General features: G+C 38.3%; 1 protein-coding gene across 1 annotated transcript in view; it reads left to right on the top strand.

Moving 5' to 3' along the window:
• Positions 1-6,783, top strand: part of mmp15b (matrix metallopeptidase 15b) — a 56,854-nt gene extending 50,071 nt beyond the window's left edge. Inside the window, exons 8-10 of the mRNA XM_061963580.2 lie at positions 2,162-2,312; positions 3,612-3,730; positions 4,342-6,783. Coding sequence (XP_061819564.1) covers positions 2,162-2,312; positions 3,612-3,730; positions 4,342-4,823 — 752 coding nt within the window. The 3' untranslated portion in view covers positions 4,824-6,783. The remainder of the gene's footprint in view (positions 1-2,161; positions 2,313-3,611; positions 3,731-4,341) is intronic.
• Positions 6,784-16,147: the final 9,364 nt, after the last annotated feature.

The raw sequence follows: 16,147 nt of genomic DNA, 5'->3' as shown, positions 1-16,147 counted from the left end.
TCAGCTTACTTCCTGTCTTCTTCAGCTCACTTCTTGTCTTCTTTATCAGCTCACTTCCCGTTCTCTTCTTCAGCTCACTTCCTGTCTTCTTCAGCTCACTTCCTGTCTTCTTTATCAGCTCACTTCTTGTTCTCTTCTTCAGCTCACTTCCTGTCTTCTTCAGCTCACTTCCTGTCTTCTTCAGCTCACTTTCTGTCTTTGTCAGCTCACTTCCTGTCTTCTTTATCAGCTCACTTCCTGTTCTCTTCTTCAGATCACTTCCCGTTCTCTTCTTCAGCTCACTTCCTGTCTTCTTCAGCTCACTTCTTGTCTTCTTTATCAGCTCACTTCCTGTTCTCTTCTTCAGCTCACTTCCTGTCTTCTTCAGCTCACTTCCTGTCTTCTTTATCAGCTCACTTCCCGTTCTCTTCTTCAGCTCACTTCCTGTCTTCTTTATCAGCTCACTTCCCGTTCTCTTCTTCAGCTCACTTTCTGTCTTCTTCAGCTCACTTCCTGTCTTCTTTATCAGCTCACTTCTTGTTCTCTTCTTCAGCTCACTTCCCGTTCTCTTCTTCAGATCACTTCCCGTTCTCTTCTTCAGCTCACTTCCTGTCTTCTTCAGCTCACTTCCTGTCTTCTTCAGCTCACTTCTTGTCTTCTTTATCAGCTCACTTCCTGTTCTCTTCTTCAGCTCACTTCCTGTCTTCTTCAGCTCACTTTCTGTCTTCTTCAGCTCACTTCCTGTCTTCTTTATCAGCTCACTTCTTGTTCTCTTCTTCAGATCACTTCCCGTTCTCTTCTTCAGCTCACTTCGTCTTCTTCAGCTCACTTCCTGTCTTCTTCAGCTCACTTTCTGTCTTCTTCAGCTCACTTCCTGTCTTCTTTATCAGCTCACTTCTTGTTCTCTTCTTCAGATCACTTCCCGTTCTCTTCTTCAGCTCACTTCGTCTTCTTCAGCTCACTTCCTGTCTTCTTCAGCTCAATTTCTGTCTTCTTCAGATCACTTCCCGTTCTCTTCTTCAGCTCACTTCCTGTTCTCTTCTTCAGACCACTTCCTGTTCTCTTCTTCGGATCACTTCCCGTTCTCTTCCTCAGCTTACTTCCCGTTCTTTTCTTCAGCTCACTTCCTGTCTTCTTCAGCTCACTTTCTGTCTTCGTCAGCTCACTTCCTGTCTTCTTTATCAGCTCACTTCTTGTTCTCTTCTTCAGATCACTTCCCGTTCTCTTCTTCAGATCACTTCCCGTTCTCTTCTTCAGCTCACTTCGTCTTCTTCAGCTCACTTCCTGTCTTCTTCAGCTCAATTTCTGTCTTCTTCAGATCACTTCCCGTTCTCTTCTTCAGCTCACTTCCTGTCTTCTTCAGCTCACTTCCTGTCTTATTCAGCTCACTTCCCGTTCTCTTCTTCAGCTCACTTCCTGTTCTCTTCTTCAGATCACTTCCTGTTCTCTTCTTCAGATCACTTCCTGTTCTCTTCCTCAGCTTACTTCCCGTTCTTTTCTTCAGCTCACTTCCTTTCTTCTTCAGCTCACTTCCTGTTCTCTTCTTCAGCTCACTTCCCGTTCTCTTCTTCAGCTCATTTCCCGTTCTCTTCTTCAGCTCACTTCCTGTTCTCTTCTTTAGCTCATTTCCTGTTCTCTCCTTCAGCTTACTTCCTGTTCTCTTCTTCAGCTCATTTCCTGTTCTCTTCTTCAGCTCATTTCCCGTTCTCTTCTTCAGCTCACTTCCTGTTCTCTTCTTTGGCTCATTTCCTGTTCTCTCCTTCAGCTTACTTCCTGTTCTCTTCTTCAGCTCACTTCCTGTCTTCTTCAGTTCACTTACTTTCTTCATCAGCTCACTTCCTGTCTTCTTCAACTCACTTCCTGTTCTCTTTTTCAGTTCACTTCCTGTTCTTTTCTTTAGATCACTTCCTGTTCACTTCTTTAGCTCACTTCCTGTTCTCTTCTTCAGCTCACTTCCCGTTCTCTTCTTCAGCTCACTTCCTGTTCTCTTCTTCAGCTCACTTCCTGTTCTCTTCTTCAGCTCACTTCCTGTCTTCTTCAGCTCACTTCCTGTAATCTTCTTCAGCTCACTTCCTGTTCTCTTCTTCAGCTCACTTCCTGTCTTCTTCAGCTCACTTCCTGTTCTCTTCTTCAGCTCACTTCCTGTTATTTTCTTCAGCTCACTTCCTGTTCTCTTCTTCAGCTCACAGGTTCTGGCTCTTCCGGGAAGCCAACCTGGAACCAGGTTACCCTCTGGAACTAATCGATTACGGACGCGACATTCCTTACGACCGCATAGACGCCGCCATCTGGTGGGAACCCTCGGGATACACCTACTTATTCCAAGGAGACAGGTAATACTAAACATGAATATTGATCGTGTGTTGGTGAAAACATGAATATTGATCGTGTGTTGGTAAAAACATGAATATTGATCGTGTGTTGGTAAAAACATGAATATTGATCGTGTATTGGTAAAAACATGAATATTGATCGTGTGTTGGTAAAAACATGAATATTGATCGTGTGTTGGTAAAAACATGAATATTGATCGTGTGTTGGTAAAAACATGAATATTGATCGTGTGTTGGTAAAAACATGAATATTGATCGTGTATTGGTAAAAACATGAATATTGATCGTGTGTTGGTAAAAACATGAATATTGATCCTGTTGGTAAAAACATGAATATTGATCGTGTGTTGGTAAAAACATGAATATTGATCGTGTGTTGGTAAAAACATGAATTTTGATCGTGTGTTGGTAAAAACATGAATATTGATCGTGTGTTGGTAAAAACATGAATATTGATCGTGTGTTGGTAAAAACATGAATATTGATCGTGTATTGGTAAAAACATGAATATTGATCGTGTGTTGGGAAAAAACATGAATATTGATCGTGTGTTGGTAAAAACATGAATATTGATCGTGTGTTGGTAAAAACATGAATATTGATTGTGTGTTGGTAAAAACATGAATATTGATCGTGTGTTGGTAAAAACATGAATATTGATCGTGTGTTGGGAAAAACATGAATATTGATCGTGTGTTGGTAAAACATGAATATTGATCGTGTGTTGGTAAAAACATGAATATTGATCGTGTGATAGTAAAAACATGAATATTGATCGTGTGTTGGTAAAAACATGAATATTGATTGCGTGTTGGTAAAACATGAATATTGATCGTGTGTTGGTAAAAACATGAATATTGATCGTGTGTTGGTAAAAACATGAATATTGATCGTGTGTTGGTAAAAACATGAATATTGATCGTGTGATAGTAAAAACATGAATATTGATCGTGTGTTGGTAAAAACATGAATATTGATCGTGTGTTGGTAAAAACATGAATATTGATCGTGTGTTGGTAAAACATGAATATTGATCGTGTGTTGGTAAAAACATGAATATTGATCGTGTGATAGTAAAAACATGAATATTGATCGTGTGTTGGTAAAAACATGAATATTGATCGTGTGATAGTAAAAACATGAATATTGATTGTGTGCTGGGGAAAACATGAATATTCATCGTGTTTTGGTTAAAAACATGACTATTGATCGTGTAATGGTAAAATATTGACGCTGTTGCCGTTCTTTGTCGTGTATTTGTCGCTGCGTGTAAGTGGTCACCTGACTTCCTGTTTGCAGGTACTGGCGCTTCGACGAGCAGTCGCGCTCGGCCGACAGAGGCTACCCCAAAGCCATCAGTGTTTGGGGCTCGGCTGTGCCCGCCGCCCCCAAGGGCGCCTTCCTCAGCGACGATGGCGGTGAGCTAACATTACATTCCAACATCATGCTAGGTTAGCAACATTAGCCTAGCCGTGTGATCTACATGCTAAAATTACATTCCAACATCATGCTAGGTTAGCAACATTAGCATAGCTATGTGAGCTACATGCTAACATTCCATTCCAACATCATGCTAGGTTAGCAACATTAGCATAGCCGTGTGATCTACATGCTAACATTACATTTGAACATCATGCTAGGTTAGCAACATTAGCATAGCTATGTGAGCTACATGCTAACATTCCATTCCAACATCATGCTAGGTTAGCAACATTAGCCTAGCCGTGTGATCTACATGCTAACATTCCATTCCAACATCATGCTAGGTTAGCAACATTAGCCTATCCGTGTGATCTACATGCTAACATTACATTTGAACATCATGCTAGGTTAGCAACATTAGCATAGCCCTGTGATCTACATGCTAACATTACATTTGAACATCATGCTAGGTTAGCAACATTAGCATAGCCCTGTGATCTACATGTTAACATTACATTCCAACACCATGCTATGTTAGCAACATTAGCCTAGCCGTGCTAACAGTGCATGTGATGCTAAACTAGCGAGCATGTGTTGTGTGCTGCAGCCTACACCTTCTTCTACAAGGGTTCCAAGTACTGGAAGTTTGACAACCACCGCATGAAGAGTGAGCCGGGCTACCCCAAGTCCATCCTGCGGGACTTCATGGGCTGCAGCGTGGACCTGGACCCAGACACCGACACCGACTCCGACACCGCCGACAAGAACCCCGACGTCAACCGGCCGCCCTTCAACCCAGACGCCGGGCGCGACGACGACAAAGACGGGACGGACGGCGGCGTGGACTCGGATGGCGACAAAGACCAGGATGAGTCGGAGACTGTAGAGGAGGACACTAACGAGGTGGACGTGGTGCTGAAGGTGGACGACAGCCAGGAGAGGACCATGAACATCCTGATGGTGTCCATCCCGCTGGTCCTGGTGCTGTGCATCCTGGGCCTGGTCTACGCCATCATCAACACGCTGCAGAGCAAGGGGGCGCCCCGGCTGCTGGTGCACTGCAAGCGCTCGCTGCAGGACTGGGTCTAGGACTGGGTCCAGGACTGGGTCTAGGACTGGATCCAGGATTGGAACTAGGACTGTGTCCAAGACTGGGTCTAGGACTGGGTCTAAGACTGGGTCTAGGACTGGGTCCAGGACTGGGTCTAGGACTGGATCCAGGATTGGGGATAGGACTGGGTCCAAGACTGGACCTAGGATTGGGATTAAGACTTGGTATAAGACTGGGCCTAAGGCTGGGTCCAAGTTTGGGCCTAGGACTGGGTCTAAGACTGGGTGTAGGACTAGGTCCAAGACTGGCCAAGACTGGGTCTAGGACTGGGTCCAGGACTGGGTCTAAGACTGGGTCCAGGACTAGGTTTAGGACTAGGCCTAGGACTGGATCCAGTATTGGGTCTAGGACTGGGTCTAAGACTGGGGCTAGGACTGGGCCTAGGACTGGGTCCAGGACTGCGACCAGGACTGGGTCTAGGACTGGGTCCAGGACTGCGACCAGGACTGGGTTCTAGGACTTGATCCAGGATTGGGTCTAGGACTGGGTCCTGGACTGGGTCTAAGACTGGATCCAGGATTGGGGCTAGGACTGGGTCCAAGACTGGGTCTAGGATTGGGATTAAGAATGGGTCTAAGACTGGGCCTAAAACTGGGTCCAAGCCTGAGCCTAAGACTGGGGCTAAGACTGGGTCCAAGACTGTGTCTTGGACTAGGTCTTAGACTGGGTCCTGGACTAGGTCTTGGACTGAGTCCAAGACTGGACCAAGGACTAGGTCCAAGACTGGACCAAGGACTAGGCCTAAAACTGGGCCTAAGACTGGGTCTAGGACTGGGTCAAGGACTGTGTCCAGGACTGAGTCTAGGACCTGGACCAGGACTGGGTCTAGGACTGGGCCTAGGACTGGGTCCAGGACTGGGTTCTAGGACTTGATCCAGGATTGGGTCTAGGACTGGGTCCTGGACTGGGTCTAGGACTGTATCCAGGATTGGGCTAGGACTGGGTCCAAGACTGGGTCTAGGATTGGGATTAAGAATGGGTCTAAGACTGGGCCTAAAACTGGGTCCAAGACGGAGCCTAAGACTGGGGCTAAGACTGGGTCCAAGACTGGGTCTTGGACTAGGTCTTAGACTGGGTCTTGGACTAGGCCTTGGACTGGGTCCAAAGCTGAGTCCAAGACTGGACCAAGGACTAGGTCCAAGACTGGACCAAGGACTAGGCCTAAGACTGGGCCTTGGACTGGGCCTAGGACTAAAACTAAGACTGGGTCTAGAACTGAGTCTAAACCCCGTCTGGAAGACCCCCAAAGACCCCCCCACCCCACTGGAGTTATTTAAACCCACTTTGCACATTCTCTTCTCCACTTTGTTGATTCATAAACAGGAAGTCGGTGCTCCTCCTTCCTGCTCAGCTGACGTCGTCATGGAAACAGTCATGTGACCGCCTCACCTTCTTGCGAGAACAACAAGTTGTTGCAATAAAAGTTCAGCTGGTCTTCTTTCTTCAAAACTTCCAACCATGGATCTGAGGAGGACTTGACAAACAGGAAGTGCGACGTAGCGGTTCACGTAGTGGTTCACGTAGCGGTTCATGTACAGTTCACGTAGTGGTTCACGTAGCGGTTCCCGTAGTGGTTCACGCCGGCTGGTCAAGAAGACTCATGGGAACTCGGGTCATGAAAAGCCAGCAGGCGCACTTTTGCTGACCCGCACTCACCCTAAACCACTTTGCATCCGACAGGAAGTCCTCGCTCTTATTTTGGCGGTCAGACGTCTTTGTGTTAAAGACATTGTCTGTTCCAGGGTCAAACATGTCCTCACTTGGTACAAAGAGTCCACAAGGTGTGCTAACAAAAACCAAAGAAAACTTGAATGGTGTCAGTGTGAGGACCTCAGTGGTACTACAAGACTCTTCTTCTTTCACATGTGACCCACATGGTCCTGGTACTGGTCCTGGTACTGGTCCTGGTACTGGTCCAGCACATGACTGCACAGGAAACCTGAGCTTTCATTTTGTGTCGCCCCTCCCCCTTTTCAAAGAAGGAGGGGCGACACAGGAAGGAAGGAGGGAGGGAGGGAGGGCAGTCGTCAGGAAAGTGTCATGTGACTGCCTTTCACCTCAAACATCACCCAATTTAATCAGCACTAAAAGCCCCCATGACCTCATGACCCCATGACCTCATGACCTCATCTCCTCCTCCTGCACGTCAGACACGAGCAGTGGATGTCAGCACATCATATCATCTTCATGACAATGTTGTTATTAATGATAGTAATGACAATAATAACAATAATGTCATTATTGTTATTAATAGTGACATTAATAACAATAATGACAATATTGTTATTAATAACAATGACTTTATTGTAATTAGTAACAATAACGCCATTAGTAATAAATGTGATATTGTTGACATTAATAACAACAAAAACAAAGCACTTCCTGTTGAAGGCAGCGAGGATTACGGGTCAAAGGTCACGTGTGAGGGAGGTGTCCTCACTGCTGAACCAACAAAGAAGAGAAACCACCTCAACATTGTTGCTTCTTCCTTTTGTTTTGTCCCACTACTTTCTCTTGTTTTGTCCCACTACTTCCTTTTGTTTTGTCCCACTACTTCCTTTTGTTTTGTCCCACTACTTCCTCTTGTTTTGTCCCACTACTTCCTTTTGTTTTGTCCCACTACTTCCTTTTGTTTTGTTCCACTACTTCCTCTTGTTTTGTCCCACTACTTCCTTTTGTTTTGTCCCACGACTTCCTCTTGTTCACTTCCTCTTGTTTTGTCCCACTACTTCCTTTTGTTTTGTCCCACTACTTCCTTTTTGTTTTGTTCCACTACTTCCTCTTGTTTTGTCCCACTACTTCTTTTTGTTTTGTCCCACGACTTCCTCTTGTTCACTTCCTCTTGTTTTGTCCCACTACTTCATTTTGTTTTGTTCCACTACTTTATTTTGTTTTGTTCCATTTAGAGATGTCCGATAATATCGGTTAAAATGTAATATCGGAAATTGTTGGTATCGTTTTTTTTATTATCGGTATCGTTTTTTTTGTTTTTGTTTTTGTTTTGTTTTTTTTGTATTAAATCAACATAAAAAACACAAGATACACTTACAATTAGTGCACCAACCCAAAAAACCTCCCTCCCCCATTCACACTCATTCACACAAAAGGGTTGTTTCTTTCTGTTATTAATATTCTGGTAGGTTCCTACATTATATATCAATATATATCAATACAGTCTGCAGGGATACAGTCCGTAAGCGTGCTGCTGGTCCACTAATAGTACTAACCTTTAACACTTCATTTGACTCATTTTCATTCATTACTAGTTTCTATGTAACTGTTTTTATATTGTTTTACTTTCTTGTTTATTCAAGAAAATGTTTTTAATTTATTTATCTTATTTTATTAATTTTTTTTAAAAGTACCTTATCTTCACCATACTTGCTTGTCCAAATTAGGCATAATAATGTGTTAATTCCACACGACTGCATATATCGGTTGATATCAGTATCGGTAATTAAAGAGTTGGACAATATCGGGATATCGGCAAAAAGCCATTATCGGACATCCCTTGTTCCATTACTTCCTTTTGTTTTATCACACTACTTCCTTTTGTTTTGTCACACTACTTCCTTTTGTTGCACTACTTCCTTTCGTTTTGTCAAACTACTTTCTTTTGTGTTGTTCCACTCCACTACTTCCTTTTGTTTTGTTCCACTACTTTATTTTGTTTTGTCCCACCACTTCCTTTTGTTTTGTTCCACTCCACTACTTCCTTTTGTTTTGTTCCACTACTTTATTTTGTTTTGTCCCACCACTTCCTTTTGTTTTGTTCCACTCCACTACTTCCTTTTGTTTTGTTCCACTACTTTATTTTGTTTTGTCCCACCACTTCCTTTTGTTTTGTCATACTATGTTCTTTTGTTTTGTCCCACAACTTCCTCGTGTCCCTTTTACTTCCTCTTGTCCCACTACTTCCTTTTGTTTTGTCCCACTACTTCCTTTGTTTTGTCACACTACTTCCTTTTGTTGCACTACTTCCTTTTGTTTTGTCACACTACTTTCTTTTGTGTTGTTCCACTCCACTACTTCCTTTTGTTTTGTTCCACTACTTTATTTTGTTTTGTCCCACCACTTCCTTTTGTTTTGTTCCACTCCACTACTTCCTTTTGTATTTGTTCCACTACTTTATTTTGTTTTGTCCCACCACTTCCTTTTGTTTTGTTCCACTCCACTACTTCCTTTTGTTTTGTTCCACTACTTTATTTTGTTTTGTCCCACCACTTCCTTTTGTTTTGTCATACTATGTTCTTTTGTTTTGTCCCACAACTTCCTCGTGTTCCTTTTACTTCCTCTTGTCCCACTACTTCCTTTTGTTTTGTCCCACTACTTCCTGGTGTCCCACTACACTGCTTCCTGTTTACCCCCCTGCTTGCCACAGGAAGTGGTGTCAGAATCAGGAAGTGATCATCTGTCCGTGAACTGGTTAGTCTTTGATGATTTTGTGTAGCTAACATTCCAATTAGGTTTTTTGTTTGCTTAGTGATTAGAAGTGCAATGTGTGTGTAGTAGTTGTGTTGACGAGCCATGCTGGACATGTACACAATAAAAACCTTACAAGTTGTGTGGCCTCACCTTCTCTGCACAACACGCTAAACACCACTTCCTGTGCTGAGGTCACTTCCTGTCTCACACGGACACGAGGAGGCTAAGGTCACATGACAGGAAGCACAATCAGCACTTTCAGCCTGCGAGACACAAAGCAGGCGACACTTTTATCTCCAAAATAAGAGCCAGCACTCCTGTCATATAGAGGATCTTTGACTGGACTATTGGACTCTTGTCATATAGAGGATCTTTGACTGGACTATTTGAACAAGCAGAGCAAAGAGAAAAAGAAGGTAAGAGTTAGAGAAGAGCAAACATGGACGTCAATAATTAACTGCACGGAAAGTCAAACATGTTTTATTAGTTCCAGGGTCAACACTTCCTGGAGATCACGCCATGTTGAACATTGCATTCAAGTGTAAAAAGAAGTGAAGCAGTGCTAATAACAAGATAGCGTATTTGACAGACTAAAATAGTTTAGTGTTTATAAAATAGTTTAGTGTGGTTTTAAAATAGTTTAGTATGTTTTCAAAACGGTGTATTTTTTAAATAGGTTAGTGTTTTTAAAATAGTTTAGTATGTTTTTAAAATAGTTTAGTGTTTTTAAAATGGTTTAGTATGTTTTTAAAATGGTTTAGTGTATTTGTTGAATAGTTTAGTGTTTTCAAAATAGTTTAGTATGTTTTTAAAATAGTTTAATGTATTTGTTAAATAGTGTTTTCAAAATAGTTTTGTGTGTTTTTAAAATAGTTTTGTGTATTTTTTAAAAAGTTTGCTGTATTTAAAAAAAAGTTGATTGTGTTTTTAAAATGGTTTAGTGTGTTTTTAAAATAGTTTTTTGTGTTTTTAAAAATAGATTAGTGTGTTTTTAAAATAGTGTAGTATTGTTTTTAAAATAGTTTAGTATGTTTTTAAAATAGTTTAGTGTTTTTAAAATGGTTTAGTATGTTTTTAAAATGGTTTAGTGTATTTGTTGAATAGTTTAGTGTTTTCAAAATAGTTTAGTATGTTTTTAAAATAGTTTAATGTATTTGTTAAATAGTGTTTTCAAAATAGTTTTGTGTGTTTTTAAAATAGTTTTGTGTATTTTTTTAAAAGTTTACTGTATTTAAAAAAAGTTTATTGTGTTTTTAAAATAGTTTATTGTGTTTTTAAAAATAGATTAGTGTGTTTTTAAAATAGTGTAGTATTGTTTTTAAAATAGTTTAGTATGTTTTTAAAATAGTTTAGTGTTTTTAAAATGGTTTAGTATGTTTTTAAAATGGTTTAGTGTATTTGTTGAATAGTTTAGTGTTTTCAAAATAGTTTAGTATGTTTTTAAAATAGTTTAATGTATTTGTTAAATAGTGTTTTCAAAATAGTTTTGTGTGTTTTTAAAATAGTTTTGTGTATTTTTTTAAAAGTTTACTGTATTTAAAAAAAAGTTGATTGTGTTTTTAAAATAGTTTATTGTGTTTTTAAAAATAGATTAGTGTGTTTTTAAAATAGTGTAGTGTGATTTTTAAATATAGTTTAGTGTTTTTAAAATAGTTTAGTGTGTTTTTAAAATAGTTGTGTGTGTTTTTAAAATAGTTTAGTGTTTTTAAAATAGTTGAGTGTTTTTAAAATGGTTTAGTATGTTTTTAAAATGGTTTAGTGTATTTGTTAAATAGTTTATTATGTTTTTAAAATAGTTTAATGTATTTGTTGAATAGTTTAGTGTTTTCAAAATAGTTTAGTGTGTTTTTAAAATAGTTGTGTGTGTTTTTAAAATAGTTTTGTGTTTTTAAAATAGTTGCGTGTATTTTTATAATAGTTGAGTGTGTTTTAAAAATAGTTTAGTGTTTTTAAAATGGTTTAGTATGTTTTTAAAATGGTTTAGTGTATTTATTAAATAGTTTATTGTTTTCAAAATAGTTTAGTATATTTTTTAAATAGTTTAATGTATTTGTTGAATAGTTTAGTGTTTTCAAAATAGTTTTGTGTGTTTTTAAAATAGTTTTGTGTATTTTTTAAAAAGTTTACCGTATTTGAAAAAAAGTTTATTGTGTTTTTAAAATAGTTTTTTGTGTTTTTAAAAATAGATTAGTGTGTTTTTAAAATAGTGTAGTGTGATTTTTAAATATAGTTTAGTGTTTTTAACATAGTTTAGTGTGTTTTTAAAATAGTTGTGTGTGTTTTTAAAATAGTTTAGTGTTTTTAAATTAGTTGAGTGTTTTTAAAATAGTTGCGTGTATTTTTACAATAGTGGAGTGTGTTTTAAAAATAGTTTAGTGTTTTTAAAATGGTTTAGTATGTTTTTATAATGGTTTAGTGTATTTATTAAATAGTTTATTGTTTTCAAAATAGTTTAGTATGTTTTTAAAATAGTTTAATGTATTTGTTGAATAGTTTAGTGTTTTCAAAATAGTTTTGTGTATTTTTTAAAAAGTTTACTGTATTTAAAAAAAAAGTTTATTGTGTTTTTAAAATGGTTTAGTGTGTTTTTAAAATAGTTTATTGTGTTTTTAAAAAAAGATTACTGTGTTTTTTAAAATAGTATAGTGTGTTTTTAAAATATAGTTTAGTGTTTTTAAAATAGTTTAGTGTGTTTTTAAAATAGTTGTGTGTGTTTTTAAAATATACTTTAGTGTTTTTAAAATAGTTGAGTGTTTTTAAAATAGTTGAGTGTGTTTTAAAAGTATTTAAGTCTTTTTAAAATATTTTAGTGTTTTTAAAATAGTTTTGTGTGTTTTAAAAATAGACGTTTACTGCCAACGTTAGCATGGTTGCTCTCGCTAAAACAACAACAACAACAACGTTGCACTGCTTCAGTGGAGAACATCTTTGGAAGAAGTCCGCCAACCCTCCATGAGGACGCCACCTGTCTCGTTAAAATGGCACCTGTGCATCTGTTTTGCTGTCAACAACACCCGTGCCAGATGTCAACGACACCCTTTGCCAAATGACCTAAAAGGACCCCACAACCAGCTGGTTAGCATTGCAGCTAGTTAGCGACACGTGGCTGGTTGTGTTGATGACGTCATGGGAGGCGTGGCCCCCTGCTGGTCGTGTCGATGACGTCATGTTCCCCCAACAGCTGCTGATGGACGCCAGGTGCAGGAAATAACAACGCCAGTGTGTCATCTTTCTTTTTCTGCTAAAATCTTTGATGACTTTTACTTTCATCACATTTACACTGAAAATGTCTCTCATGAACAATTCATCATACCTCTTTGTTTGTTTGTTTGTTTACATTATTTGTTTATCATTCATTGATTGAGACTTTTATTAGTAGATTGCACAGTACAGTACATATTCCGTACAATTGACCACTAAATGGTAACACCCCAATAAGTTTTTACACTTCTTTAAGTCAGGGTTGATGATACAGATATATACTATCATCATAATACAGTCATCACACAAGATCATCACTTTGAATTATTTACATTATTTACAATCTGGGGTGTGGAGGAGGGCGTGGTTAGTGGAGCTCCCCCTGGTGTTGTGGTTATTTACGTTGAGGAAGTAGTTTGACATGTACTTGGGTATCAGGGAGGTGTAGCGGATTTTATAGACCAGGCTCAGTGCAAGTTGTTTGACTCTGTCCTCCACCCTGAGCCAGCCCACTTTGGAGAAGTGGGTAGGAGTGAGGTGTGATCTGGGGTGGAGGTCTAGAAGTCATCTGACTAGCTTGTTCTGGGATGTTTGGAGTCTAGATTTGAGGGTTTTGGAGGTGCTAGGGTACCATGCCTAATGGAAAAAGGTGTTTATTATATTTGTTTATCTTATTTGTTTATTATATCTGTTTATACTGTTATCACATGATACTACTACACTCTAGTACTAGTGTGTACACACGCGCGCGCACGCACGCACGAACACACACACACACACACACACACACACACACACACACACACACAGTGGGTACAATGGACCTTTATGTGAAGTGTCGTCCTTCCTTTTGTGGGCGTGGTCATCATAGCCCCTCCCCTTCCAACCCCCCACCCCGCCTCGTGTGTCTGCACAGCCTCACAATGAGATAATGTGATTGTGTGTGTGTGTGTGTGTGTGTGTGTGTGTGTGTGTGTGTGTGTGTGTGTGTGTGTGTGTGTGTGTGTGTGTGTGTGTGCAGGAAGTCCATTAGCCTGATGGAGTTTCTATTAAATTACAGAGTCTCTCTGTCTCTCTCTCCTACCTCCCACACACACACACACACACACAAAGACACACACTCACAAAGACACACACTCACACTCACACACACACACTCACAAAGACACACACACTCACACGCACCCACACAGTTGAATTCTACACGTGTTAAAATATACAAAGGAAGGTTGGAAGGAAAGAAGGAAGGATGCAAGGAAGGAGGTGTGACCTTTGACCTCAGCAAACATGATTCATGTTTGTGTAACTTGATGATGTACAATAATATATAATAATAATGTATAATAATATATAATAATAATGTATAATAATATATAATAATAATGCATAATATATAATAATAACGTATAATAATATATACTAATAATGTATAATAATATATAATAATAATGTATAATAATATATAATAATAACGTATAATAATATATACTAATAATGTATAATAATATATAATAATAATGTATAATAATATACAATATTAATGTACAATGATATATAATGTATCATATGTAAGTATCATTGTGGTCGAAGAAGTACTATTTGTAGTATTTCTTCCGCATGAAGTATTTGTCACATCCTTATTGTGATGAAATACTTCATAGTGCTTAAACATTTGAATAGTCACATGGGTCTGCAACACGCCTTCTGATTGGTCGGGAGAAATCCAAGATGTCTGCCGCATAAGCTGGTAAAGTTTGTTTTGTTTTGACGGAGAAGTATTGTTAATGCAAATACTTATACTTTTATTTTGAAATATACGCTGACCTGATGGAGAGTGAATGTGTGTGTATGTATGTATGTATGTTCATATATATATATATATATATATATATATATATATATATATATATATATATATATATATATATATATATATATGTATATATATATATATATATATATATATATATATATATATATATATATATATATATATATATATATATATGTATATATATATATATATATATAAAATGTGTGTGTATGTATGTATGTATGTATATAATATATATATATATATATAAAATGTGTATATTTATGTATGCATGTATGTGTATATATGTGTATATATATATGTATGTATGTATGTATGTAAATATATATATATATATATATATATATATATATAAAATGTGTGTGTATGTATGTATGTATATGATATATATATAAAAAATGTGTATATGTATGTATATTTATGTATGCATGTATGTGTATATATATATGTATGTATGTATATATATATATATATATATATATATATATATATATATATATATATATATATATATATATATATGTATATATGTATATATATATGGGTATGTATGTATGTATATATACGTATATACAAACCCCGTTTCCATATGAGTAGGTAAATTGTGTTAGATGTAAATATAAACGGAATACAATGATTTGCAAATCCTTTTCAAGCCATATTCAGTTGAATATGCTACAAAGACAACATATTTCATGTTCAAACTCATAAACTTTATTTTTGTTTTTTGCAAATAATAATTAACTTAGAATTTCATGGCTGCAACACGTGCCAAAGTAGTTGGGAAAGGGCATGTTCACCACTGTGTTACATGGCCTTTCCTTTTAACAACACTCAGTAAAGGTTTGGGAACTGAGGAGACACATTTTTGAAGCTTCTCAGGTGGAATTCTTTCCCATTCTTGCTTGATGTACAGCTTAAGTTGTTCAACAGTCCGGGGGTCTCCCTTCTGATATTTTAGGTTTCACATTTTCAATGGGAGACAGGTCTGGACTACAGGCATGCCAGTCTAGTACCCGCATTCTTTTACTATGAAGCCACGTTGATGTAACACGTGACTTGGCAGTGTCTTGCTGAAATAAGCAGGGGCGTCCATGGTAACGTTGCTTGGATGGCAACATATGTTGCTCCAAAAGCTGTATGTACCTTTCAGCATTAATGGTGCCTTCACAGATGTGTAAGTTACCCATGTCTTGGCCACTAATACACCCCCATACCATCACACATGCTGCCTTTTACACTTTCACCCTAGAACAATCCGGATGGTTCTTTTCCTCTTTCAGGGGACACAACGTCCACAGTGTCCAAAAACAATTTGAAATGTGGACTCGTCAGACCACAGAACACTTTTCCACTTTGTATCAGTCCATCTTAGATGAGCTCAGGCCCAGCGAAGCCGACGGCGTTTCTGGGTGTTGTTGATAAACAGTTTTTGCCTTGTATAGGAGAGTTTTAACTTGCACTTACAGATGTAGCGACCAACTGTAGTTACTGACAGTGGGTTTCTGAAGTGTTCCTGAGCCCATGTGGTGATATCCTTTACACACTGATGTGGCTTGTTGATGCAGTACAGCCTGAGGGATGGAAGGTCACGGGCTTAGCTGCTTACGTGCAGTGATTTCTCCACATTCTCTGAACCCTTTGATGATATTACGGAGCGTAGATGGTGAAATCCCTAAATTCCTTGCAATAGCTGCTTGAGAAAGGTTGTTCTTAAACTGTTCAACAATTTGCTCACGCATTTGTTGACAAAGTGGTGACCCTCGCCCCATCCTTGTTTGTGAATGACTGAGCATTTCATGGAATCTACTTTTATACCCAATCATGGCACCCACCTGTTCC

Source organism: Nerophis lumbriciformis, linkage group LG06 (assembly GCF_033978685.3).
Source record: "Nerophis lumbriciformis linkage group LG06, RoL_Nlum_v2.1, whole genome shotgun sequence".
NCBI classification, from domain to species: Eukaryota; Metazoa; Chordata; class Actinopteri; order Syngnathiformes; family Syngnathidae; genus Nerophis; species Nerophis lumbriciformis.
This window is presented reverse-complemented; position numbering and strand designations above follow the sequence as displayed.